General features: G+C 36.5%; 1 protein-coding gene and 1 long non-coding RNA gene across 2 annotated transcripts in view; one reads left to right on the forward strand and one right to left on the reverse strand.

Moving 5' to 3' along the window:
- Window positions 1-25,308, reverse strand: part of PLXDC2 (plexin domain containing 2) — a 432,662-nt gene that overhangs the window by 89,653 nt on the left and 317,701 nt on the right. Inside the window, exons 7-9 of the mRNA XM_045787429.2 lie at window positions 21,027-21,126; window positions 9,216-9,311; window positions 8,941-9,022 (exon numbers count right to left, since the gene is read on the reverse strand). Of these exons, the coding sequence (XP_045643385.1) occupies window positions 8,941-9,022; window positions 9,216-9,311; window positions 21,027-21,126 (278 nt within the window). The remainder of the gene's footprint in view (window positions 1-8,940; window positions 9,023-9,215; window positions 9,312-21,026; window positions 21,127-25,308) is intronic.
- The window catches only part of LOC123785603 (uncharacterized), a 60,828-nt gene continuing 53,563 nt past the window's right edge, over window positions 18,044-25,308 (forward strand). Inside the window, exon 1 of the long non-coding RNA XR_006777686.2 lies at window positions 18,044-18,262. This is a non-coding gene — a long non-coding RNA (uncharacterized LOC123785603). The remainder of the gene's footprint in view (window positions 18,263-25,308) is intronic.

Genomic DNA, 25,308 nt, shown 5'->3' on the forward strand with positions numbered 1-25,308 from the left:
TCAGTATAAGTAATATGTACATGTGATAAAAATTCAAACTCTTCAAAAGGAAATATGATGAAATGGTAATAATCTCTCTTTATGCCAATTTCCAATTCATGGCAGTTTCCCCAAAGGTCAACCCTGTTACTAGTATCTTATGGATCTTTACAAAATTATTCTCTATATTAGAGTATACTTCAAAATGCTTTCATGTAATGGATAAAATAACATCATAGCTTATTACACTGTTATAATTAATTCACACAAAAAGAATTAGTATACTTTTGTTAAAGTTAGGCTTGGAATGCTCAAAAGGAAAAAAAAACAGACTTTAATTTTGTATTCTTGAAGACAATTTTGTTTATGCTGTATTTCAGAACAAGCCAATTAACTGAAATGCTAAGATTCTTTATTTAAATTTGAAAGGATTATAAATTGCACTAAAATAAATTCAAATTCAATTTACCTCTTATGAACACTGCACATCTGAAACAATTATTTTGGCTGCGTGGAATTTCTAGAAGCACCTCAATTCCTTTAGAACAGTGAATTTCTACTTTCGTAATAGTGATAGAATTAAAATTCAGAAATCAAAGATGTTCCAATGATTTTAACTAGCTAACAATGTTCCCAAATCTCCCTATTTATTTATTACATACACTGTACTTATTCAAAAACTTCTTGCTTTCTTTTATCAACACCTATTTCATTAACTCCTAATAGGTTTTAACAACAAATATTTTTATCTTCAAATATTTTTTTTCTTTATTTCTCTATTCCAAAGTAAGGCTAAGTGTTTCCACACACCTTTGGTGCACTACTGCAGGCTTACAAGACTCTCAGCCCATTGATACAAGATCAGCATTTCCACTGTGCTCGTCTTGGATTACCTAAGGATCCCCAGAAGAGGTTTATTAAAAAGTTCAGTCCCTGGACTCCACTCTGGACCTACTGAATATGAATCCCTTGCTAAGATTCAGAGAATCTGCATTTCAACAGGCTCCTATGGCAATTTTTAACTGTACTAATTGTACAGTTTTTTAAACTGAGATATAATTGAGAAATAATTGAGAACTACTGAACCTAGGGCCACTCAGAATTAAGAAATACGAGAATCACATATATCTAGATGAGATATGTATTGCACATTCGAGGATGTAAAGTCAAAGAGTTTATGGATTTGTCCAAGATCAGTCACACAATTGTTGGCTGGGCCATTAGGTATTCAGACATCTAGTCTAATCCACTTAGGACAACAAAACATGACTGCCTCTACTATGCATTTGGGGAATTTTGATTCCTTTTGAGTAACACAGGAATGTGTCCTCACTTCGGAGCTCCTCCTGAACCTTGACTGGCTGGTTCCGCCTAGCACAGAAAGCCCGATACACTTCATAGGAACTCACTGAAGAGAAAGAACCTCATTTGGTCTAGACTTGGGCTACTGGGCTCGGCACTTTCAGACCAGTTTTCAGACGTTTTCAGACCTTATCCATTGCTGCTGAGTATATATTAAAGATTACTGTTTCTCTCATGCCTTCAATCAGAAATGGTAGCATTCTCTTCTTCCTGTCTATCATGACTAGGCAGCATGAATAGCATTCCAATTAATTTTTCATCGATTAAATAATTTTGTTGGATCTGATATTTCAGTAAGGACATAACTTTCTATCAAAGACAAAAATAGATTGTTAGTTTAAATAGCTTCATATTTTGCATTTAAACCTGACATTCAGTTAATTGAAAATGGTAACATTTTCAGCTATCAAAATATTACTAATCAGTAATTCTAATAGGCAGATAGAGGTGATTTCAACTTGAAAGAAAGTCAGCATACTGAAACATAAATCAACAAAAGTTTATTTAAAACTTAAAGCTTGGTGAGTTCTAAATGTCCATCTGAAATTTGGTTCATTTCCAAGTAGAACTTTATTTTAACCCAATCTATGGAAATAAGCATACAGTTATAATTAATTTTGGATCAGGGCTGCTGGACTTCCCCAATAGCTACTATTTATTAGGTCTGGAATTCACCCCTTCCGTTATGTGAAAGAATCATGTAAATGTGTAGTATACGAGTAACCTTGAATATGAACTTAGGCCATACTCTCAAAAGGGTTATAGGTTATGGCTTTGCCCAGGATATAAAAGGTACATTTAAACAAGTATAATTATACCCTGCTGATTAATCTTAATTTTACAAATTTCAGAGTGGGCCACATATTCCAAGAATACATGGAGTGTCATTCAACAATTGTGGGTTTTCTGATCCTATTTTTTCAGGCTTAAAATCTTGGACTAACTTAAGACTTACAACTAAATCAGTCTAACAATGCTTTATACGGCCCTGTGAGGATTACAGTGGAGTTGCACCTTACTTGAGGGCTAGATATGGAAGTGAGTAAGTAGGTAGAAATCATACCGCGTCAAAATATGTTTGGAATTCCCTTAGTACAGCCCTTTCAGAAGCCTGCCACTCTTTTAATAAAACCACTTTTCCCTCCAATGTCACTGTGACATTGGATTTTGGCTGATCCTAGATGAAGTTGTTGGCTTTATTTTAGGATCATGTGGTATGAAAAATGTCTGATGTTTCCTTAAACCCTAAAGTCACATTCAATCCTGCCAATGTGCTGATGTGTTTAGGGGTACATCAAAATAAACCCAAAGGAGATAGGTATAGTTGAGTCTCCTTGGTGCTCTTATTCAGAAGCATAAGATTACTGATTGGGGAAATGTTGGATTGGCTGCATTATTTAAATTTGTTCTCTTCATTTCTCTTTCCACCCAAACTTAGGTAGTTTAATTTCTATTAGCTAAATGAGCATATGATAATGAGTACATTCTATCTTAAAAAATTTAGCTGTGCCTATATAAAAAGAGTTTTTCATCCTTTATATAGGTTGATAATACATTTTGTATCATTAATGAATTATTAGCCACTATTTCTGACTTTATACACTTCAAAATTTTTGCATGTGTAATACCATGACACTTTTTTCCCCTATCTTTCTTTTTGTTACTGCAAAGAAATCCAGTTCATTCAGTGGAAAATAACAGCCTTGAACATGGTATGTTCAAGGAAATGCAATAGAAATAACAGGTCGAAACAAATATAGAGCAGTTATTCAAAAGCATTTTTCCCTCATCTCGTATCTTCTTAAGTAAATAGGTGATACTAGTATCCAGTAGCTACATGTATCTACCATTAGTAGGGGTTTCCCTATTTTACTTATTCTTTTGATGGGTGGAATCAGAGAAAGTATTTACTCCCAAATTTTTACATGTAGTCCTATGACCATGACCAGAGCTAAGTAAATAAGAGGTGGAAATTTCTCTAAAAGTGAGACACCAAGAGACTGACTCCCCTGTATTCAACCTGCTTAATTATAAATGTTGACATTTAATGCTAAACATCAACTTAGTCCTTTCTATAGCCCTATGGCTGATACCAACAAAGCCAATGCATGGGAACAGCCAAAGTGGCCAATTAGAATTCTCATGAAAGTGCAAATTTCTGGCCTGGATCATCTGCATGATCAGTCCAACTGGATGTGTTGGGCGCCTACATTGGTCTAGGCATAGTGTTAGGTGCTGTGGAAGACACTAAAATGAGTAAGACTACATCTCTGCTCTTGAATTTATGTTCTCTCATTTCTCCTTTGTTGATTCCTCTTTTTGTCTTCAACTCCATGTGGCAAATATTCAACTTCTACACAAGAGTACATAATAAAAAGTAAGACTCATCCTCATGCCTGTCTCCAGAGACAAATATTGTTTCCCCCAGAGACAAATATTGTTATCAATCCCATATGTATCTTTTCATAGGTAGTCTCTGTCTATACAGACATGTATACAAATATATTTTAAAATAATTTTATATAATGAAAAATTAGCATCAGACTTCATTACGCCATGACAGAAGCTAGCTCCTACAATCTCGTCTATTTTCAATTTACACTCCCTCCATAGCTGATCTCACTCAGCCCCATGAATTTAAATACTATCTATATGATAATGACTCTCCAATCTGAAAGTCCAGCCACAACCTCTTCCCGAAATTTCTAGTTTATATATTCCCACCTACTCAACACTTTCACTTGAAGTCTGATAGACATCTCAAACTGAACTTGTCCCCAACTAAGTTCTTTATTTCCCTCCACCCCAGACTCTGTTTCTTGTGCCATCCTACTCAAAAAATGAGTGCCAGCATCCGTCCAAATTACTCAAATAAAAATCTAGAAAGCAGCCTTGATTCTTCTTTCCTTCTACCTTCACTTTTAATCCATTAGTAAGTAATTTGTCTCCTTCCAAAAATATCTCACATTCATTCATCTCTCCTGATCCCCATAATTATCATCCTTGACCAAGCAGCTGTCATTCCTCCTGTAGACTACTGCATACACTCTCCACTATTCTCTTCCTTTTAAATCTTTCTACACACACACACACACACACACACACACACACACACACACACACAACTATTCTCCTGGGACAGCCAGGGTTTCATTTTTAATATTTTTAAAGTAAACTCTATACCATACAAGGGGCTCAAACTGATGACCCAAAGATCAAGAATCACATGCTCTACCCACTGAGCCACCCGGGCACCCTCAGCGTTTAATTTTTAATATATAATGAAATCACAACACTCCTCTGCTTAAGTTCTTTCAGAATCTAAAGGCTTCCCATCACCCTGAGAATAAATAAAACACTTCCTGACTTACAAAGCCATCCGTGTCTTGGTACTTTGCAACCTGCTGGACCTCATTTGATACCATTCTCTCTTCAGGCTCAACCCTCAATGCTCCCAACTCACTGCACTTCTTCCTTTCATCATCAGATCAAGCTTGAACCCACTATGGGGCCACTGCACTTGCCAGTTCCTTTGAAATACTCTTTGCCTTCACCTTGCTAGATGTAGCTGGTTCTCAGTCATTCAGCTCTAAGAGTCACTTCCTCCAAGAAGCCTTTCTTGGCCACCCACTCCTCAGCAATCACTGGCTTTTTCAAACTCAACAGGTCACTCATCATCAACTGATTTTTTGCTTGCTTAATTATTAATTTGTTTGTTTTCTAGCTTGGTAAGCTAAACTCTAAGTTCCATGAGAGCTTTGGCTTTAATACCTGATTATTGTTTGAACTATCACAGTGTTTATACTAGTGCTTGCCATTTAGATTAGTGCAGAAAGTATTCAATAAACTTTTAAATATATGAATGAGTGAATGAATACTTTAAGAGTCTATACATATACATACACCTATACACACACACACACACACACATACACACACGTGTATATATATAGAGAGAGAGAGCCTGCATGCAAATGTGCACAAAGGTGGGGGAGGGCAAGGAGGAGGGGCAGAGGGAGAGAGAGAATCCTAAGCAGGCTCCACGCTCAGTGTGGAACCTGATGCAGGTCTTGATCTCAGACTCTGAGATCAGGACCTGAGCTGAAATCAAGAGATGGATGCTTAACTGACTGAGCCACCCAGGAGCCCTGAGCCAAAATATACTTTCAATTAAAAAACAGACTTTCAGATGATGAAGGCTAATGAAACCAAGTTCCCTTAAAAAAGGCTAGGTTGCTTAAGCATGTTACCAACAAATAAACTCCTATTATTCTTATCAGTTTTGCAACATTTTCCCTTATAATGTTTGTTTTATTTCTTTTGCCATAGCACTCATCACTGCCAACTCTATTTTCTGCATGTCTATTTGCTTAAATTCTTTCTCTTCATACTAGAAATGTAAGCTCCATGAGGGAAGTTTGTTTACCATTGAATTCATAATCTAGGATAGTAACCTGAACACAAAGACTCTGAGAAATTTTTGTTGAATGAGTGAAAATAGAAGGTATGATAGTGGTTGACTCAGGTCCTCTCAATTTTCAGTGAAGAAACAAAAGCATTCTTACCTACAAGTAATGGGCCACCTATCGTAAGTAACATTTTTGATCATGGATCTCATTAAATGTTCTATAACTCAAATTCCTTTAGACCTTGGATAAGCCATTAAAATTTACATTTTGCCTTAGTTTTTGCTTCCTGAAAAATAGGAATTAAAGGAAATAAACAAGCCAATTAAAATTATCTTATCTTTTTAAAGCAAGCCCAACTTGAGAGTTCAATAATCACCACCAACTGATTATCATTCAGGGGTAAATGAGCACAAAGGAGAAAGTAAAAAGGATGGAAGAAAAAAATCTGAGAGGCAATTTTTGTGCTGCTTAGGATAAGACTCCTCTTGTTTTATTGAACTTGTTAATAAAAGCTCTAAAGTCTGGGGAAATGCTTCTGGGCAGCCAAAACAAAGTTTTGAAGCTCACAGGTCTAAGGAGAAATTAATGAAATGCAGTGGGGAAATTAAATTGAACAAAAGTGCAACGAGCCATAGTTAAACCAATTAATTAAGCAGGTTTTGATATGTATATAACTGAGTTGCTGAAAAATTAAAAATAAATCTAAGATTTTAAACCAGTGTTTGGTATTCAGCAAAACACCAAATGGTAACATGCAGAAAACTTGTAGTTTTTAAAGTAATGTTCTTTGGTGAATTCCTTCCCTATTCATATGCATCACCACTTTCCCTTTTTCAATTAACCTTTTTAAAACAACGATGCTTTCAATAATCCACAAAAGTCTTATGCTTTGCTTGATTCTCTTCTGCATTCTTTTTATGCCAATTTCAGAACCATGCAATTTTCTTGCAGCCTCAATTACAAAAATATTTATTTTTCAGTAGTATGTCTACTACTTTTCAGGAAGCAATAAAGATTAACTTGCTTAGTGCATCTGCAGCCCGGCAGGTGTGAGGCAGGACAGGTGAGGTATCAGGACCACAGGCTGGAAGTCACATAGATCTAGTTTCAGTTCAAACTTATCACTTAAATTCTTTGGCACAATGTCTGGCAGAGAAATCTCTCGATAAAACAGAAATATTAATATAATGCCATTTGCACAATGCAAAATTGCTTGTTTTAGAACTTAAAACATATATTTAAACATATATAAACATATGTTTATTTTCAGCAAAAATATTTTTAAAAAATAATGAAATGGTTGGTGAAAGACAGGTAGTGTCCCAAACCTTCATTTAAAACAATATTATTTCAGTTGAGAACTGTTCTAATGGTAATCTGGCTAGAGGGGGGCTACCTCTCCTGGTTTTCCTTGGACTCTCCTAGCTTCAGCACTGAAAGTCTCTCATCCACAGAAACCCTTAGTTCCCAGACAAATCTAATCATGATTCCTTCATTTGGAACCTAATGATGATTCATTCATTCATTCATTCATTCATTCATTCATTCATTCATTTTTCTGCAGTCCAAGGTACATTCTTAGGTTCTGGAGATATAAAGACCAATCACCCTTAGTAAAGCCACAGTCTAGCAAAGGAGACAGACAAATGAACAAGTGTCCACGAGACCTAAGGTGACTGCTGATGATGGAATTTTGCCCAGGATGTCCGAGAAACACAGGGGTTGGGCACCTCACACAGACTTGTGGTTTAGGGGGACTTAAAGGAGGTGACCACAGAAAGGGAACTTGAATTGGGGGCACACCTTAAGCCAGGGCCTTCCACTTAATTCTTTTGGGAGTTTCTCATGTGTGAGCTCAGTATTACTTAACTAAACATATTAAAGTGCCATCTCCTGAGACACCTTTTGGCTGTCATCTAAACCGATTTTGCATAACTTCCAATATGCATGTAATCTTTATGGAATGTCAACAATATATGAATATAAATGTCCACAAACTCTCATTTGCAAAGCTGTTCTTTCCACTCCAGAGATACAGGAAAGTTAAAATCTACTTTTAAGAATGTTAATCTCCTGCTTGCTTTTTCATTCTCTGACATTCATGGCACAAAGGAAATTATTGGAACAGGTTGCACTGAAAACAAAACAGAGGTTATAATAAATAATGTTGTTCTAGCCACAATACTGTACTGGTTGCCCCAAAGTTAGCAAGTTAAACATGTTTCCCAAAGCTTGTTATCAGAGAATTGGCATTCTATTCTTCATACTTCAATAACGTTTCAAGTATTCCCGAACAGGCCTCTGTCATTAGAGCAAAGGCTGCAGCAAGATGATAAGACAGAGGGTGCTCCTACAACGGGAAGGTCTGATGCAACATGCACACACGAGGAGCCTGAAGACTCGGTTCCTCACCTGCAGGGAGAACTTTTCATAGACTGTGAAGGTGGAAGGGGACTTATTCCCAGACAGACTGGAAACTCTATGGGGGAGGCAGGGACCACATCTGTATTATTTGCTGCTGCTTTCCCAGTGCTTGGGATAACACCGACGCACAAAATGGTTGAGCAAATAACAAAACACAGTTAAGTCTTCCCTCCGTATTGCCAACAAATGATCATTCATTCTCTGAAAAACTCTATGGACTAAAAACTCCTCTTTGCCATTCATGAAAAATCAGACCACGCCTTCTATTTCTGTAGAGGTCGGTTACTGTCACTTTATTCCCTAACTTTGGACTATATCTCTAACCTTCGCCAGTAACCTTTGAGATATTCACTGGAATTTACTGAGAAGGTGCATGTGACCATGCACACACCGTCCTTGTTATAGTAATTATATGTCATACCATGTTTTCTGAAGAATATGGGCCAAGAGCATCCATTTATAGACCTATCAATCATGATCACCATCTAGTTTAAGCCCCATAGAGATGATAACTGTATACCAGAAAATTATTTTATTGACTCTGAAGCTCTAATTGTGAGTGATCAAAGGAAAATATTAAAATTCCTTAAAATCCTGAGCATTTTTTTGCCTTTTGGTCATGGGTGTTTTTTTTTTTTTTTTAACGTGTATACATCTGTTCATATATACCTAACCAACACAGCTGACACATCTAAAATTCAATGGAAGAGTTAGAAGCAACAAGTCTTTGTAAAAATTTTAAATTTTCTGCATTACTCTTTTTTACCTTTGAAGTTTACTACACCAACTGCAGTTGAAGCCAATCTGAGAGGATACACAGGGGCCACAACCATTAAACTGGAGGCATGCTAGGAAACAGGACAGAATAGGTTTATCAAGACTAATTGGCAGCATGGAGAGAAATTAAAAAAAAAAAAAGATTGCTCAACCAAAATTAAAATCACCCACCTACCCCCATATACACACAGGAGCAAGATACTTATGCATCAACAGATCAGATCATTAAATTTTCCACCTAGCCCTGTTCACTTGGTAACTTACTAGGTAACGGGGTCATCTCCACAGCTGAAATATTGGTAATTTTTGACATTTGTAGCTCTACTCGGTGGTATTCATAAATTGTTCTTCTTCGGACATCTGTAAAAACAAAAATAGGAAAAAAAATCTTTCAAGATGTCTTCGCCTATAAAACAAAGTCTGATAATGAATGTAGAATGATACACTTTTCACCCAAGCTGGTTTTAAAATGAAGATTTAAAATAATCAACCCCTGTGAAGAGACTGATTGTAAGAAAGAAATCTGAAAATCATGTACTGATATACCCAGATGTCTTTTTTTTAATCAATGAAGTTTAAATGTCAATTATGGTCCCAGAAACCTCACTTCACGAGCAGGGGCTCCAACCCATTGTTCTCTATGACACACTGACATTTTCTTAATAGATTTGAAGACATTAATAGAAAATGAAGACATTTTCTTAATAGATTTATGTATTTTGAAAGTTTCTGACATAAAATCAAGAAGGTAAGATGACACCATTTCTTTAAAACTAAAGCTAAAGTAGGGGCGCCTGGGTGGCGCAGTCGTTAAGCGTCTGCTTTTGGCTCAGGGTGTGATCCCGGCGTTCTGGGATTGAGCCCCACATCAGGCTCCTCCGCTGGGAGCCTGCTTCTTCCTCTCCCACTCCGCCTGCTGTGTTCCCTCTCTTGCTGGCTGTCTCTCTCTGTCAAATAAATAAATAAAATCTTAAAAACAAAACAAAACAAAACTAAAGGTAAAGCTAAAGTAAGTTCTTTAGGAATGGGTAGCAATTAAAATTTTTCACAGCCTAAAAAAATAAATAAAACTCACTGCCTAAATAAAGTTATTTTTTGCCAGAATGTGAGTCTCAGTGCTTTAAAGGTTTAGAATGAAATTTCTTTAATAAAAAAAAAAACAAACTTAAATCAGCTTAAAAATTTAGTATGGATACTTATTAAATACACAATATCATATCTGAGGAAGGTTAATAATTAGTACTTATATTGCATGAACGAATTTGTAATCATCAGCAAATCCAATAGTACCCCTGAGGAATAGGATAGATTGGAGACTTTGACACGAACTTTAATAATTAAATATCAGATAAACACGGCATTTTATTACAGTCAAGACTGCTGATGAAATATTTTTAAAATCTTCTATTAAAAAAAAGACCTGAGGGGCGACTGGGTGGCACACCTGTTAAGCGTCTGCCTTCGGCTCAGGGTGTGATCCCAGCGTTATGGGATCAAGCCCCACGTCAGGCTCCTCCACTATGAGCCTACTTCTTCCTCTCCCACTCCCCCTGCTGTGTTCCCTCTCTCGCTGGCTGTCTCTCTCTCTGTCAAATAAATAAAATCTTAAAAAAAAAAAAAAAAAAAGACCAGAGCCTTATGCTAATGAGTGTGCCTGAATTTGGTAAATGGAAATGGAAACTAATGTTATCAGCATTTTATTTAGCTCTTAAAATGCTTGTGATGACAGGAAGGCATTTCCTGAATACTATCATATCTATTAGGAATTATTTGGGAAGCTATAAGTCTATTGAAAAAAATATCATGGTATCTAATCTTGGGAAGTCATACGTCATAGTGGTTGATAGTATATGCTCCTGAACAGTCTTGTGGGGCTCAAATCCCAGTGTTGCTGCTTGGTATCTGTGTGACCCTGGGCTGCTTTGTTAGCCTCTCTGTATCTCAGTTCCCTCATCTATAAAATAGAGACAACAGTACCTATATCACTGAGTTGTTTTGACAACTAAAATGAGATAACAAATGCAAATTGGCTAGAACAATCCCTTTCACACCGCAAGGGCTCAATACATGTTCAATATGGCAACTATAACATCACATTGGTTACATGCTGCAGGTAATGGTCTATTTCTATAGACCTAAACTCACTGAAGTCACACTAAGGCTCTGAAATCAGGCTTCCAGGAATTTGTCTCCCACCTTAGCTTTGAGAAAGTTAAATTTTGACTCAAGTCAGTTGACCCAACAGTGATCTCCTCTAGAACACAGAGCAGGAAGATGGTGTCCAAGAAATAGTGAGCTGTCTTTTATTAAAAGTGTTCAGGAAACGTAGCTCTATCTACACATCCAGGAGCAACGTCAAACATCTACTTACACGTAACTCTACTTTTATCCACTCATATCTTTTCACTCATTTCTGATGATGCACCATGAAATTCTACTCTGGAAGAGGAAGGGGGGTTGGCCCCAAATGAACTTTTTTGAGGCTTGGGGAGGTTCTAGAGCCATTTGCTGAATATATCTTCAGGTTTATCCGATTGGAAAACACTGCTTAAGAACCATCATCCAATCCATTTATTTTTGGTATAAGGGAAAGATGCATATACAATTTTCAAGGTGTAAACTTTATCAAACACTACAGAAAATGCTAATTTCAAGGTATCTATAAGGTTTCTTGAGGCACTTTTTTTTTTTTAAGTTTTAAGGCACACAAAAAGATTACCCAGCTTCTGCTTTGTCTAAGTAATACACCTTCCTCTACTGCTTTCCCTTGTATTTTACTAAATAATTTTGTTCTTGGAAATAAATAAATAACATTAAATAACATGGCTTTGCCATGAGATCCCTGGGCTGGGGGTTTTTGAGTCTCCTTCATATTCAAGTTTGCTTAGTATCTATCATATTCCTAGGTACTTAAAATACTCGTTTTCTCTTCATTTCATATTATACTTTGAAAATCTCCAAGTACTGACACGGCTGTGAAGCCTCTGGAAGTTAATTATTGATTATGCATATGGGGTTAAGGGAAAGTGGCCTGTTTTGATATGCTAGTTCCATCACCTGCTCAGACCCCTCCAACGACGGGGAGGACATGCGTTTAACAAAACTAAAATTAATGAGAACGATTTTTGTTTGATGACCTGCCAATTAATGACAGCTTCCAAATGGTCATTTTTGTTGTATTTCAGAGACACCCCTGTCAGAAACAAGTAATTAGGAATGTATTTACTGGGAGCTCCTGCCAATACTAGAAGCTTTCATTTGATTCCAGAAATGTATTTAGCTCATGTGTCTTCTTTAGAAAGTCAGCCAAAATGATGTTGTACCAAGAATTCAGTCTTAGTCGTGCTGATACAGCTTTAAGTGTTTCCTTACAACTTTACAAAACCAAGTTTGACTATAATACCCTTTAGGGGATTTTAAAAATTAAAAAAAAAAATAAACGAAATCTCTGAGCAGACTAATACGTAGAAAATAAAGTTTAGTATCCAAATCTTAAGGTGATACAATTCAAAGAGTGACTAATGAATTACATTTTTTAGAAATTCTGAGCAATATTAACAGGGGGGAACAGAGTGATCATATGGAAACACCAGGAATCCTCTCCAATCAATATTCACTCTGGCCGAAATGAACAGTTTAATGAGTACCCTGTGGCATGTTTAGCCATGATCTAGTTTATTTGCCTGTCTTTAAAGCTAACATTCACATAGAGAATGTGTGAGTAATTTCCTAAATTGGCAGATTCTTCCATTTATATAAATATTTTAATATTGTCTGAAGTGTCAAGTAAATGATTTGCTAGCATGCTTCATGACTGGTCCCAAATGGTTATTTCTTTTCGAGTTCCAATGGAGCCCACCACACAGCACCATTCACTGAGAACTCTTTAATGTAAAGAGTGTGTGCTGTGCCCCTGCAAGTTCATTCCCACCATGAAGACTTGGGAAAAAAATAGAGACTCTTGAGAAAACAAAAAAAAGAGAGAGATAGAGAGAGAGACACCATTATAGCAGTGAATTACAAAAATGTAATCCACTGACTGAAATAGCTGGTTGGCGTTGTTAAGTCAAGCATCTACAAACAAAAGATGCTTTTGCTTCAAATATTTCTTTATTCCTTCTGTAGTTCTAATTCTATTAAATAATAATGTAATTCATGTTGGCTAAGGCAACATAAAATTTAGAGGGCCATGAAATAATAGTGTGAGCCTCTTAGATTTTTCTTCTCATCGTTCCCTCATTGCTTGTGAAGTTTCAGGCCACTACTAACACCCAAAGGGTCAGATTTCATAAGTTACTTGCGCATGCATAAAGAAAATCAGAAACTTCACCTAAAACCAATCTTCACTTTTCTCCTCCTTCCACATATATTTAGTAAGGGCTTAAACAAGATGCATGTCCTGACTTCCTTCAGTAATCCCTTTGCCCAAGAAGAGAACTAGAACGAGCACTGGGACAGTAAATGGTCAAGCAGTATCTCAGTGGGCTGGTGTGACATATGGATTGCAGGCCTAACGTCATGGTTCCCATTGACCTAGGAACTGTTCCTCTGAACACGGTGCTTCCCCCAGGGGAACACACCTCTTTATTTCTGAGACACATGGGGAGATTTTATAATTTATGTTGGCAATAGCATTAAGTCTCTCTCTCTCTCTTTTTTTCTGAGAGAAAAGAAGACTGTGACTTTCTTAAATCACAGTGGCTGAAATGCAGTAAGATTTCTTTATTTTAAAATCAAGTTTTTAAAAAGATTTTAGAGCTAAATTATGCAGATGTTTGGCACTTATGTAAGAAAAATCCCCTACATATCCAAGAAACTAAACATCCCATAAAAAAATCCAACTGGAAAAATTAACATGTGGGCATGTTTATAAAGGTATCCAACCAGTCTTAGTTAAAAATAGCAATATTTTCTGTGCAGTAGGGAAGTGTAAATTAAATAGGAATATTCATTATGTAATAGGAAAAATAAAAATAATTAAGGCAAAGGATAGCATAAATTTGAAGGCAAACATGAGAGAGAAAAGTGGGAAATTGAATCTGAGGTCATAATTTAAAATTAAAAAGGCAGATAGACCTTGATAGAAAAATTGTATTTTTCTAGTTAGACTATTTTTGAGAACTATTTTGACTACTTTCCTATTCCTTCTATAGTAAGGTAACCACTGCAAAGATGAACTTTTGATTCACTTTACCGAATAAAATAAAAGCACATTAAGTTGGTTTCTCTTCCTTAGACCAATAAATCCTAGCCTAATAGGTACTCAATAGATATTTATTAAATACATAAATGTTTAAATGTCTTGAATTTTTAATAATGTATTGAAGTCCTTTCTGTGACTTTTAGTATTTTATATTAGAAATAAATTATTAAATATATTGAGAGACACATCTCTGTACTGGTAAAATTTTATTTTATCTGATGTTGGTATAGGATAAAAAGTCAATGAATAAATGAATGAATAGATTTTTAAAAAGCCAATTGAGCCACAAGTCCCTGAAGGAATTGTTTTTCATTCATAGATTCTAAAAAACATTCTGAAATATGTTACGATTAACTAATCTGTGATTTCTAATATCCAGACAATTCTTAAATATTTGGTTCTTTTAAAAAAAAATCAAACATATCAAATAGGGTATGTTTGCAATGTATGTATTAAGCAATAGAACGTCACTTTGCATAACACTTTCTATCTTGGAAGAGCTTCATGAAAGGATATTTTATGGGGAAAATGTCATGATTTCTGTTCCTTTTTCCTTTTGTTGAACCTTGAGTGGGCAAGTGCATATGTGGGAACCAAAGCACCTGAGGAAGCTGGGCTGGAAAGAGAAGTAATTTTATCTTCTGTAAAATGAATAATTTTGAAGTGTTTTCCATTTTGCAGACCAAGAAGGTAAGATGACCCAATTTACTAAAGGATTTGTGGATCAGTGTGTCCTTAAATGAATGAAAAGACCCTGATAACTTTGAGACTAACAAGAGAGGCTCAGTTCTTCTAAAAGAGCTTTCGTTGGGTTATGAAAGAAAAAATATCTTCAGTTTGTTCAAGATTATTCATTTCCTCCATAGCTGTCAACATGCTTTTTTTTTTTTTTTTAATTACAGTTGCTAAGTAATTGTAACTGAGGTGTCCTACTAGCCAATCAAAATTACAAATTGTTTTATTTGGGGAAAATCAGTTATAATGGGATGTTTATATTTGAAAATGTATTATTTAATTGTATCAAAAGTTCTAAGGCTTTTTGAAGGCAAAGAAGAAGTAAAACGTATGTTCTGTATATATTATACCTGAAATATAGTATTTTATTTAAATATGCATATATGGTCTATTATCACCCTGTCCAATGTGGTAATCACTAGTCACATGTATCTCCTTAAATTAAAATTAATTAATGAAATCAAATTAAAAATTCAATTCCCAAACATCACTAGCCACACTTCAAGTGCTGGTAGTCACACGCAGCTAATGAGACCAATACTGAACAGTTCAGATTTAGAATATTTTACAGTGCAGAAAATTCCATTAGATAGTACTGGTCTATGCTATTATGTTTTCTGACAATTGAAGCTTCAGACATTCTGCAGAGTAAAAAACAAATCTTTTTGTTTGATAAGCTTCTTTTTTTTCTTTTTAAGTCTATAAATGTAAATTTGGTCAAGTTCTTTGAAAAATTGCTTCCTGGTCTGTAAAGCTTATAAAGTGACCACATATGACAAACCATATACAATGGTCCTCAAAGAGTTCACTGAACCTCTGAGCATCTTTAAAATACATTTGCTCTCCAAATTAGTTGTGACTTTTATCTTTGAAAATGCTAATATTTCTTATTAAGGTGTGAATAATAACCAGCAAAGGAAAAGCAAGTTGTAGCAGGAACAAGGTCAATAAATTGAAACCAACAGATGCTGATGAGAGAGGGATTGATGTAAAGAAAGAGGCAGAAAATGTACTGCTGGCGAGAAGAATAAAGTGGAGTGTTCTCAAGGACTCAGAAATAGCCGTTATCGTTAACTCGAAGAAGAACCGTTTCCAGTTAGGTCGGCAGCTTTCCAGCTTGGTTTCTTGGACAAGAATTCTACGTGTGTGTAAAACTAGCTTTCACATTACTAAAATGGCGTTGCTTTACATTCCCAAATAAAAGAACTGTGAAGGCAAGAGTGGATTTTCTGGGTTTTCTTGCTGGAAATGTTAGGCTCTTTAAGCTCAGAAGGCAAAGAAAAGGTGAGGCGCAATGGAGAAGGTCAGCACCCTAGAGATTCAGATGGAAATTCAGAGTGTTAAGTTGGAGCAGAGAGAAACAAACGAGTATGAACGGTACTAGTGAGAACTATACATTTATCCGGGAAGATCTCTGCACGCTGCAGGGATGTAAGCCGAGGCTGAGAATTACTTAATAAAGCTATTTAATGAGAAATTATGGAAATGACACATGACCTATGAATACATGACAATGTGAAAACTTTCTGGTAATCTAAGGAATATTAAGGCAACAATGAAATATCATGTTCGTGGATCAAATTTGCAGGGTTTAAGAAATGATAATAGTGTCTGGGAGCACCTGGGGAAATGGGATATCTAATAAAAAGCTGGTGGAAAAGTAAATTGGTACAACCTTTAGAGAGAGCAATTTGTCAAAGTACATAAAAAAAAAAAAAAACATCAACAGTCAATGGCCACATATTCATTTTTAGAGAGTTGTGTCAACATTTACAAACAAAGATGTTCAGCACTGTTCTGCTGGTAATTAATATGAAAAGCAACCAACATGACAAACCAGTGTTCAGACAGGTCACATAAATTATGAAATAAAGCAATTTGCAGCTATTAATGACCACAGTTTAGACAGGTATTTAGCAGTGCAGAAAAGAATGTGTTATACATATTAAGAGAAAAATATACCTATTTTTCTCTCAAAATACTTATAGCCCCATGCCAATTTTCTTAATGTGCATGTGTTGGCATGTGTCTCTACTATAAACACAGGTTTGGATGCAGATACAGGGAAACATTGATTGGTATCTCTCTGTGGTAGATTTACAGACCAATTAAATTCTCTTCTTCGCATTCGCTGTTATTTTACAAATTTCTCTGAATTAATATGCACTATGCTTATCATCACAAGTACGTTTTTACATTTGGAGTTCGGTAATGAATAATCGAAGTCATTGTACGTAGACCTGTTTTTCACATCTGGACCTGAGGAGGCCGAATCACCTGATCTCTGTGTTCTTCTGTTTCTAAACTTCTACAAAATATTTTATAAGAAATAGAAGGTGATGCAGAGACCTATGGACAGACAGACAAGACAGACCGAGAAGTCAAGAAACAAAGGATACTTAGTTAGAAAGAATGAGTTTCAGAGAGAGGGTGTTGAGGTGTTTTCAGGTGGAAATTCCCCGTGGACCCATTTTCCTGAGCACTTGTTTCTGGATGTGGTCATCTTAGCATCGCTGTCTTTTTAAAGTGACAATGTTTTTTGATTTTTGTGGGTTTTTTAAAGATTTTATTTATTTATTTGACAAAGAGAGACAGAGAGCACAAGCAGGGAGAGCTGCAGGCAGAGGGAGAAGGAGAAGCAGGCTCCCCACCGACTAGGGAGCCCCATGTGGGGCTCTATCCCAGGATCCCAGGATCCTGACTGGAGCTGAAGGCAGATGCTGAACCGACTGAGCCACCCAGGTGTCCCGTGACAACATTGACGCTGATGAAGCAACAATAAAGATGGACACAAACACAGGGCTTACTTGGTGCCAAGCACTGCATGCTAAGTACCCCTTGCATCGTGGGTATTAATATGACCATCTCGTATGTTAAGTTATAGGAATTAAACAAAATGCTCAAGGTCTCATGATTAGTATTCCCACTATGGTATCCCATTCTTTCGGGACTGCTAACTAATTTTTATCTTTTATTTTACTTTTTAGATATAAGGGTTAATTTCACCATGGGTTGTTTTCTTTCTTTTTTTTTTTTTTTTTTTTTGGAAGGAGCAAAGGAATTTCCCTTGTAACCTCAGAACTGTTTACTAATTTACTAACAATGCCTGAATTCCCTTTGATATTTTAAACTATCAGATCACCTGATCTTTTTTTTTTTTTTTTAAGATTATTTATTTATTTATTCGACAGAGATAGAGACAGCCAGCGAGAGAGGGAACACAAGCAGGGGGAGTGGGAGAGGAAGAAGCAGGCTCATAGCAGAGGAGCCTGATGTGGGGCTCGATCCCACAACGCCGGGATCACGCCCTGAGCCGAAGGCAGACGCTTAACCGCTGTGCCACCCAGGCGCCCCACCTGATCTTTTTTGAAAGGTAAAGACTACAGTAATAAACAATGCTTGAAAGTTGCATTGAAATCATTTACTATTTGGAAGCCTTTAAAAAACTGAAAAACAAGTTCTTTGTTGTTGATATTATGATGAAAGGGTGGGGAGAAATCTTCATAATAAATAAATTAATCCTACCTACCAGCTTTTCAAATGCTTTACCAAACCTTCACCAACTGATAAGAATGGTATAGCAACTGTGTTCCCACTGGGAAAAATTATTCTCAAGGTTATAGCTTGCATTCCCATGTTGCCATGGGTAGATTAAGCTGAGGATCTGGGCTCTATAACCCGTGTAACCAAAATGATGAAAAGAACAGAAAACTGATCTTGTGAGAACAGGGTCCTATGTAATGCACCTTGCAACAGAGAAGAAAAGAAACTGCTCATTACTTAGAATAATGATCAGTTTTTCCCTAAATTCACTCAGGAGAAGAAAAAAGGGGGAAGAGAGATGAATGATTTAAATTCCCTGTAAGGATGACTCCTAAAAATGAGGGTTGTTAAATAAGAGCAGAATTTTGGAAAGGATTTAAATATTTATCTAAATTCTGATTGCACAAATCGGTAACACACAGATCTCTAGGAATCATCTTATAGTCTCAGGAAAAAGTAATAGTTGTCTAACATATTATGCTAATCCTGGCTTAGCCTAATCTCTGGCATATATAGGTACGCTTTTTTTAGGCTGAGAATACAATACGACCATAACACTCCATCTATAGGGAAGCTCATGTAACAGACACTGTTACACCTTATAAATGTGGGAACAGATATTTAAAGAGATTTAAATTTTTCTGTTCCCCAAAAGATTTTTAAATAGAATAGATCAATTCCAGTTTTCTTGCTGAAATGTGGTCCCATCTAAAGGCAGGGATGAGTGGATTCGAAACACAGAACTTCCATTCTTTCTTGGCTAATTTTCTCAGGATGGGGAACAGTGAGGTCAACAGGAGGTGGGAACGGCATTCCAGCAGGCGGCTTGCCTGAGGGAAGCTTTTCCCTACACTTGTGTAATTTTTTTAGATGAATGCTGAGTCTCCACTTCAGACATAATCTGTTCCCAAAACTCAGATGAATTTTGCCAATTACTCAATAAAATTTGTATTTGGGAAAGGTATTTTTCCTCAAAACCTAACGGTTATCTTATTACCTTCTAACAAGGGGTGCAGAATTGCAATTTGGGCTCTCCGCTCTTAGCACAATTCTACCATGCTTCGGTTCTGAGACAATACTTGCATATTAAAATACACTTGTAAAAATCTTTTTTTCTTTTGTGCTCGGGTGGGTCTTTTTGTCTAAACAATAATATACCGGAACGTTAATGTGGACCAAGATGTCTTTTGAGGAAGCTGCAAATAACATTCTTTCTCAGAAGAAAAGCACCCACAAATAAACTAAAACTAGTGTTTTACTTGTGTAATAATTGACTCAAGTCATGCTTGATTTAACATCCCTGAAAGAAGGAATGTGAAAAACACTTGTCCTCAAAGGGGAATCAACTGGCTCTCCCAGGACATGGCCTCTTATTTAAGAGGATGTCTTTATGTGCCTGCACATGCTAATATATCCTTGCTTTGTTCACAGTATAATTTTATTGCTGGAAAATCTGCCTCAATTTAACAGTTCCCTCGAATGTTACTTCCCAGTAATTCTCAGCTAATAAGGAGAAAACGCCATGGAGGATTCACATTTTTCACCAAGCCTTATTGCCACAGACGAACATCATTCTAAATCTTAGTTCTAAGAGAAGCCCTGCTACGTTTCCAGCCAATCCAAAAAGTCTAAGAATTTGAAGTCTAAATAATTTCCACTCCATTTACGTTCTGTATTTGAGAGACAGCATACTTAAACAGAATTAGTTTGAGGGAAGACCAAATAGCATATGCATGTGTTAAATTAGGTCTACCCCTATAGTGAAATATAAGAAGGACTTCGAACAAAAAAGGGAAAGAAATGATCTAAGCTTGGGATGTATTTTATTATCATCTCTTGCTTTAAATAAACATGTCTAGGACACAAACATCTTCAGTACTAACACACTCAAGCATCCCTCAGGATTCCTGTTGAAATAGAGGTTTAAAACACAGAAATTTTCAAATGATGGCTATATACATGATCAGAACTACTACCAATGGTGGTTTTCTGAATTTCTAATATGATGAATTTCGAATACGATGAACAGCTGCCCAAGTAATACATATGCTTTTATTCTACAAATGCAAACTAGTCTAGATAAGTGAAAATAATTTACAACAAACAAAACATGTATCTTCTCTGGCAGGTATAGTTCCACCAAGGTTTTTATTTACTTTAATTTACTTTTTCTTTCATCTTCCTCTAGACTCTCACACAAACATGAAAGACATAAAAATGGACACAAAGCTGCTCTTTTGCTGATAAATTTAAGCCAAACAAACAGACGAATAAAACTTATATACCTATCGGTCATTTCTTCATGCTCTTCTTATTAATGAAAGAAATACACCTGTGCAACCAAGCTAACTATCCCAGAGAAACCAAAATTACACACTGTTGGCTCGGCTGTTTAATTTCACTTTGCCTAAATTATTAGTTAAAGATTGACAGAGAGACAGCAAATGCCAATAAGAGTTATAAACCAAATAATACAATTTACAAGCAGCAGTTAAGTGATTCTGTTGTTCAACCTATCGCATCTGCCTGAAGTCAATCTCCTTTAAACTGACCCCCCCAGCAGGCTCAGATTTTGCAGTTACCCTTCTACATACTGGGAATTTGCTGGATCCTGTGGACAACGACAAATGCATCAGACAGCCCCACTTTCACTGGGTGATTGGTCGAACTTATCTGTGTGACCAAGACAGGAATCTGGAAAAGAAAAAGCAGATTGCTATGGGTTAGATGCGAATTTCATTTGGGGTGGGGGCGGGGAGCGTGATCATGCCGTTTGCTGGATAAAATCAGGTGATGGAGACGAAGGACCAGGGAGAGAGCGAGTGGGGATATTAGAGAAGAAAGGCATACGATACCAAACCATAACATCTGTTTAGTGCTTTTGATGGGTTAAAGTGACAAGAGAGTTCCTGGTCCTATAGACAGCTGCTTGAGGATGAAAGTAAACAAATTCTCAGAGAATCTAACTGATGCGGAATGCTGAAAACTCATCACACATAGAGGCACCATGAATAGATTTAGCGCTGGCTGTCACTTCAGAAATAGAGACTCTTCCTGTATCGTTTGTTTTCCTAAAATACTTTATTTTACTTTTCATGGTTTTAAAAAAAAATTCTTGTTTACATCGAAAACCTAAAGAAGGACATATAAGTGCACTGCTAAATATATATTTTAACCATATCATTGTTGGTTAATAGATAGTGAAACTTGGCAAGTGTTAATGGATGCTGAACCTCACTATTCTGATTGAAACCTATATGGAAAACTTATGAATTATTATGGGTCATCTCAAGGTCACATTCCCTAAATTGAAACCTCGGCAGAACCCAAATCTGAATATGACAGACATTTTTCACATTTACAGTTTAAAAAATTTTAAAACACATTGAGATTATATGAAATAGTTACAAATGAGAAAAACTCTTAGAGCCAATTTTTCTAGGTTTAGAAAAGGATCGCTGGAGATATGATTACTATCTTTATTACCAGTTTAATAGACATAAAAATGGGCATGAAACCATCTGCAATAAATAAAGGGACAAGAAACAACAAAGGAAGGATAAATGTACCAACAAATCTTAAGGTGGAATAAGCAGACCATGGGGCATCTGTGGATAATTCATTTAAGACCATATTAGATGGGACCTTGTTCTATAAACCATAATATACAGCATAGAAATGAGAAGCAAGGAGAATAACTTGGGTAGAAGATATAATAAGGGCTTTACTCCTTATTTTTGGTCTATGACACCATGAAATTGTGAAAGGGCTATTTTGTTGCAATTAACCAATTAAGAGGAAATTTTAATGTACCTGAAATTTATGGAATTGTCACCAAACAAGTAAATGCAAGATGACATTTTCTCTTTATGTACTAAATTAGTCTATTCTTGACCAGCATTAAGAAATATTCTGATGCGGCACCTGGGTGGCTCAGCCAGTTAAGCATTTGGCTCTTGATTTCGGCTCAGGTCATGATCTCAGGGTTGTGAAATTGAGCCCTGAGACTGGCTCACGCTCAGCGTGTAGTCTGCTTGTCCCTCTCCCTCATCCTCTCTGCTCTCTCTCTCTCTCTCTCTCAAATAAATAAATAAAAATCTGTTTTTTTTTTTTAAGAAGTATTCTGATATTTGGACAACAGAAACAAAACAATGCCAACATTTCTGTCCCTACTAAAGGAAACTCTGACATACTTTATTTAGTGATTACTAAGCCATACTCAGTATCAATATATGTAATTCCTTTTCTTAGTGGACATAATATATTAATGCTAATATAAGTGTAATTTATATTTAAGACAGACTTATAGGGGTGCCTGGGTTGCTTAGTTGGTTAAGTGACTGCCTCTGGCTGGGGTCATGATCTCGGGGTCCTGGGATCTGGCCCCCCATCAGGCTCTCTGCTCAGCAGGGAGTCTGCTTCCCCTCTCCTGCCCCTCCCCACCTGTTTGTGCTCTCTCCCTCTCTCTAAAAACATAAAAAAGACAGACATAATTAAAGAAGAAAAGACAAAAATTAGAAAAAAAGACAATATTTCCAGTTCCAGTTATATTTTGTATATCCCAATAAGACAAAGTCACAATTCACAAACAGCATTATCCCTACATGCCTGATCAGTAGTAAGTATGAAAGCTTTGGTAAGCTGTATTCATCACTTGCTTACATTCTCCAACATCTGTGACTGCAATTTTCCTCTGCAAGGTGAGATATATTTTACCAGATAATTCTGTGGTGACTGTATTTCTTCTTTTCCCATACTCAAAGCAGAACTTGAGTTTGTTTTGCTATTAACTGCAAAATGCTATTATACTGCCACGAGTATTATATTTTTATAGAAGAGCTTGTTTTTTGGGTCACATGTTTGGATTCCTGCAGATCTCCTAGTATAGTTGCTTTCCCATCTTTACACATTTTCAATTTCACCTCTTCAATCTTTCTTTCTTATCTCTTTCCTCTCCTAGCTATCTTTCATTTTTATTTCATTACTCCATCTCTTTCCTTCCTTTCACTCCCTTCCTTTATATTTTGTCTGTAAGTCAAACCTTCTCCTCCTGTGCTTTTTGCCTGTGGTGGACTGATTATACTAATGGCCTCCATCAGTGGCCTCCTTGTATCCATGCCCTTTGCCTTGTCACTTTTGGTCCCCTCCCACTTGGACTCTGGCTCAGTAATATGGCAAAGAATGATGACAGCAAATGTGAAGCAAAAGACAGGATTGAAAATGTGCTTGGCCATTTCCACCTCCTTTCTTGGACCCCTGCCAGTTCCATGAGAATGTATGCTGTTGGTCTGCTGAAAATATAAGGGAGGCACATGGAGGAACGTTTCCTCTCCAGCAGAGGTCATCTTTGAACAGCTAGTCCTTAGCCAATCCACCAGCTAACAGCTGGCACATGAATGAGCCCTGTTGAGATCAGCAGAGTCCAAACCAGATCAATAGAACTGCCAAGTTGATCCATAGGTATCTTGTGAGAAATAAGAAGTGGAGTTGTTTTAAGGAATGACATTTTGGGGTGATTTGTTACATAGCAATACTAACCAATACATTTTCTACTAGAGATCTAATAGCAAATACAAACTTCACTGGGTATTTCTACATAAAATGAAGAAGCATTCTTCCTCCTAGGTTTCAGGGAATCAGATAAATATCTTCTTTACTTCTAGGTACAATTAAACTTGAAAGATGGGAATGTTCCAGTAGAAAAGTTTCATTTTCTGCATCTTGCTTTCACTCTTCTGTATCTCTTTATTTCCTAGTTTATGCTTTTTCCTCTGGATTCCAAAAAATGGAGACCAATGTGTCTAAGTTACCTAGATTCAGACTCATTTAACCTAAGGAAAATCCATCCCAAACCAAAATGGGTAGCCTAACAATGTAGACAGTTTTCTGTCACTGAAAACAATCTCACCATAAATTGGCCAGCCCTTTAGGAAGATAGCTGGAGATGACCTGTAAGGACCCTTTCAAGCCTCAGTTTGATGATTTCAGTCTATAGAATGATCTTGACTTTTCCAAGCTTCAACAAGTAAACTGTTAACAAGGGTGAAATACTTTATCTATTTGTCAAGAGAACTGAGGTAGGTAGAAATCGTTGTCTGCTTCTAGGAGAAACATTTTAACTTGCTGCCAGTTTTCTAGTTATACTTATTCATAGGACAGTGACTTCTGAGGACTGTGTCTGACAAACGACTACTACCATAAATATCTCTATTATGAATCTTAAAATAATGTGGAAATATAAAGTAGAAAATGAATTTCTGAGACTATTATTTACTACATAAAAATTATTTTCCCAAAAAGGCATATATACTCTAGATGCTATTGGATAAGATAGAATTCCTTCACTCATTTATTAGATATTAACTAAATATTTTCTGTGTATTATTGTAGGGATTATAGAAGAGAACAGAACAAAGATCGTGCTCTCACTGAGCTTATATTCTAGAGGGCCGAGATGAACATAACAAGTGAATGTAAAAAATAAAGTATGCTGGGAAGTGGTAACTGCTAAGGAGAAAACTAAAGTGTGGTAAAGAGAGGGAAGGGGATGGGGGCCTCCTTAGGAGTCACAGAAAGTTTCTGTGATGAGATGACTTTTCTGTAGTCATGAGCTTGCCATGTGGATATTTGAGGAAAACTCTGAGTAGAAGGACCAGTACAGGCAAAGGCTTTGACTTAACTGTTTTTTGGTGTCTTTCAGAATGAAAAGGTTATCACTGGAGAAGAAGGAGTAAATAAGATTGTCACAGGAGATGAGAGGCGGTGGAGGCAGATCATAGGGAGCATGCATTCCCCGCAAGCATGGGCAATGACTGAACTTGATTCATGCTGTACAGTGAAGGTTTAGAGGACTTTGAAGAGAGGAAGAATGTTCTC

The sequence above is a fragment of the Ursus americanus genome, chromosome 31, assembly GCF_024610735.1.
Source record: "Ursus americanus isolate L20-20 chromosome 31, mUrsAme1.1.p, whole genome shotgun sequence".
Lineage (NCBI taxonomy): Eukaryota > Metazoa > Chordata > Mammalia > Carnivora > Ursidae > Ursus > Ursus americanus.